Source organism: Neodiprion fabricii, chromosome 6, assembly GCF_021155785.1.
Source record: "Neodiprion fabricii isolate iyNeoFabr1 chromosome 6, iyNeoFabr1.1, whole genome shotgun sequence".
NCBI lineage: Eukaryota > Metazoa > Arthropoda > Insecta > Hymenoptera > Diprionidae > Neodiprion > Neodiprion fabricii.
The window spans coordinates 7,563,851-7,566,619 of NC_060244.1; the positions used below are offsets into that span (position 1 = coordinate 7,563,851).

At 37.7% G+C, this 2,769-nt stretch overlaps 1 protein-coding gene across 1 annotated transcript; it reads right to left on the minus strand.

Annotated features, from left to right (window-relative positions):
- Window positions 1-370: 370 nt before the first annotated feature.
- LOC124185121 lies at window positions 371-1,543 on the minus strand. The gene is made up of 2 exons (XM_046575553.1): window positions 1,357-1,543; window positions 371-1,186 (listed from the first exon to the last, which is right to left on the minus strand). The coding sequence occupies exons 1-2, from the start codon at window positions 1,437-1,439 to the stop codon at window positions 796-798; spliced, it is 474 nt and encodes a 157-aa protein (XP_046431509.1). The 5' UTR covers window positions 1,440-1,543; the 3' UTR covers window positions 371-795.
- Between the last annotated feature and the right edge of the window lie 1,226 nt (window positions 1,544-2,769).

Below are 2,769 nucleotides of genomic sequence, written 5' to 3' on the forward strand. Positions count from 1 at the left end.
CAACCGCGCGCAATGCGCTGATTCTGCACACGCTTTACGCAGTGGTTTTTACATTGGTCATAATCGTCCGGATTTACAATTTTCACCGAACGTCTTAATCATAATCGTATGATAATATTATCGTATTTGGATAATTGAGGGAATGGTCGGTGAGTTTGGTTGCTTTCGTATACTTTGATCTTGATTTTCGTAATTAGGAACACTGGTGTATACTTATGTACAACGGTTTGAGTTATTATCGTAGGCTCGTAACCAGGGCGAAATATTATTGAAACTCGGTCAACTTCTCCTAATTGTTATTCTTTCGATATAATTTCATTCCCAAATTCTTGCATATGCGTATAGAAAGGAAAACACGCGAGCCTCCCGAATATTATGATTCATTTCTTCTATCCTACGGCTGGGAGGAAGTTGCGTTTTTTTTATTGAGAAAAGTGAAAAAGACGTAACTTTGCCAGATTAGGATTTCCGGTTACGGGATAATTAACACGATAATTATTGTTCATGTGCTAAATAGAAAGTGTAATTCTCCATTGATATACAAAAACTATTATTGCCGAAGTATAACATTCTGATCATCTCAACTATAGATATATTGTACAGAAATTGGTTCGTTGGCATTAAAGTATACGATACAGAACACGTTAATTAAATAATAAATAAGAAATTCATTGATAACAATAATAATTGCAGAGATCAATATCGATAGGCATCGTGGTCTTTTTACGTCTTGCGCTGTATACATACAATGATAAGTCACGGGTATTCATCGATCGTATTAGAAGTTTCTGCAACTTATCGTAAAATTTGTTCGGTCCAATTCCTGATTTCGTCCATAACGATCACGGTTGTCAAAGTCTTTGCCGAGTTGTCTTTGACGATCAAACTTGGCTCGCTTTTGTAAGAATCGATTAAGACCTCCAACTGGTCTTGAGATCCGTTTTCGCTCGTGTATTTTATCGTCACCCATTTCTGGCCAATTCCCCCCTTCTCCACACTGACGAATCCCTTCATCGCAGAGGCCGCTACAACGATGTAATTTATCCTCATGTCGTTTTTCGTACTGTAGAAAATTTCGGACGTAGTCGATATCGGGTAGCTCGTATTGTATCTCACTATTTTCATATTTTCCATCCGCCGTTGATCCTCCGTTATTTCATCCCCCAGTGCTAGCCACCTTACACCCCTATGTAGGTTATATATTAGAGATTTGATTATCAATAAGGAGAACAGAAAAAGGGAACTTCTGCAGTGCGGGGGTGATCGGTGGAAAAGGAACAGCTGGAGATTTTCTTATACATCAACAATCAGTTATTTTCGGAAAAATTCGCAACACGTATCAATGATTTTACGTACCGTTCGTTTAACGTGACAGAATACGACAGGCTGAATATCGCGGAGATGAAAATGGACCGAATCAATCCATCGCTGATCGTCATATTGACCACTGTTGCACGACATAAACCGGTCTATCCGCTTTACAGCTGTAACATGTGTAGCTGGTTAGTCCGTCGTTTAACCCAACCGCTTATCGTGCAATTAACTGAAATGAAATTCATGTTCCAAGATCCGAGTGTGTGGCTGAATATTTATATTATACACGCGTCGTGAACTTTGGATCCTGACCTACGTGGCATTGCTGCAATATCGTATATCCGATATATTTTCATTCGAACACGAATATTTATCCGTCATTTTTACACGGCGTTAATTTTTGTTCAAAAAATTATTCGATCTGTGTACAACATTTATTTGTGTGGCGTTTTTTTAACGATGTTTTTTTTTTTTTTACATCGAACCGTGTAATCTTGTTATTATTCATACAGTTCAGAGGTGAAATTTAATTATAAGAGTAAAGTGTTTAAGTAGCTGCTTGTCGATCAATTGACTAACGACACGTGGATTTTTAATATCCGAATAATGCGGAAACGGTTAATGCGGGTTTGAAATCAATAGTTGATACGCAAGATAAATTTTTTGCCATAATCATAAAATAAGCTGATTAACGAACGCGTTAAGATATTGCTGGGAAAAAAAATCACGGACTCAATTACCAATCGTTTAAGAATTCACCAATTGCAACTGTCGGCATACGATTTGGGTCAAGTGAATATTCAAGATCAAGTCTATATTATTGTATGATTTTAATCATTACGAGTCGAGTCGTGCGTCATTTATTTCTCAACGCGTCTCTCTCTCTCTCTCTCTCTCTGCTTCTCTCGCTCTATCCTACCATCATCTCACCTTTGTAAATTATTTTACAACACAACGTACATGCAACAAATTTTATCCATCTATCTATTTACCTATCTCTTTCTCTCCGTCGAATGAAAAAATATCGTTTCTTTGACGTTGATTTGTTTTTCAATCACTGTCAGACGTATATAACATATCTACATACGTTTATAACGGTATATTAGAACACTGTAGAAGTGAAGCGGTACAACGCTAATATATAAAAATGAAGCTGCTGTGCGTCGGGAAGAAGAACGGTAAAGGAAATTGGCTCTTTTGTACCTCGGTGTAATATTTACCTAACAAAGTTTGCGAAAAAAAATGTCGGTCTGTCAACGTCGGCCGATGCGCGATGTCTTATCGTTCGCGGAAATATAATAATACCTGCGGAATGAAATATCTTTGTAGGTACTTTAGCTGAGTTTCGTGCTGCACAATGCGCAGACCTCAGTGGAAAAATATGGTAACGCATACGTACAGCCGCGAGGGATAATATTTTCTGTGACAAAGGTATAATGTAGTCTTTATATTCCG

Excerpts from the sequence above, each read along its gene's own strand:
- LOC124185121 (XM_046575553.1), bottom strand. The coding sequence starts at position 1,439 with ATGACGATCAGCGATGGATTGATTCGGTCCATTTTCATCTCCGCGATA. Across the intron at positions 1,187-1,356 it reads TCTGTCACGTTAAACGAACG|GGGTGTAAGGTGGCTAGCAC; the intron begins GTACGTAAAATC and ends TAACCTACATAG.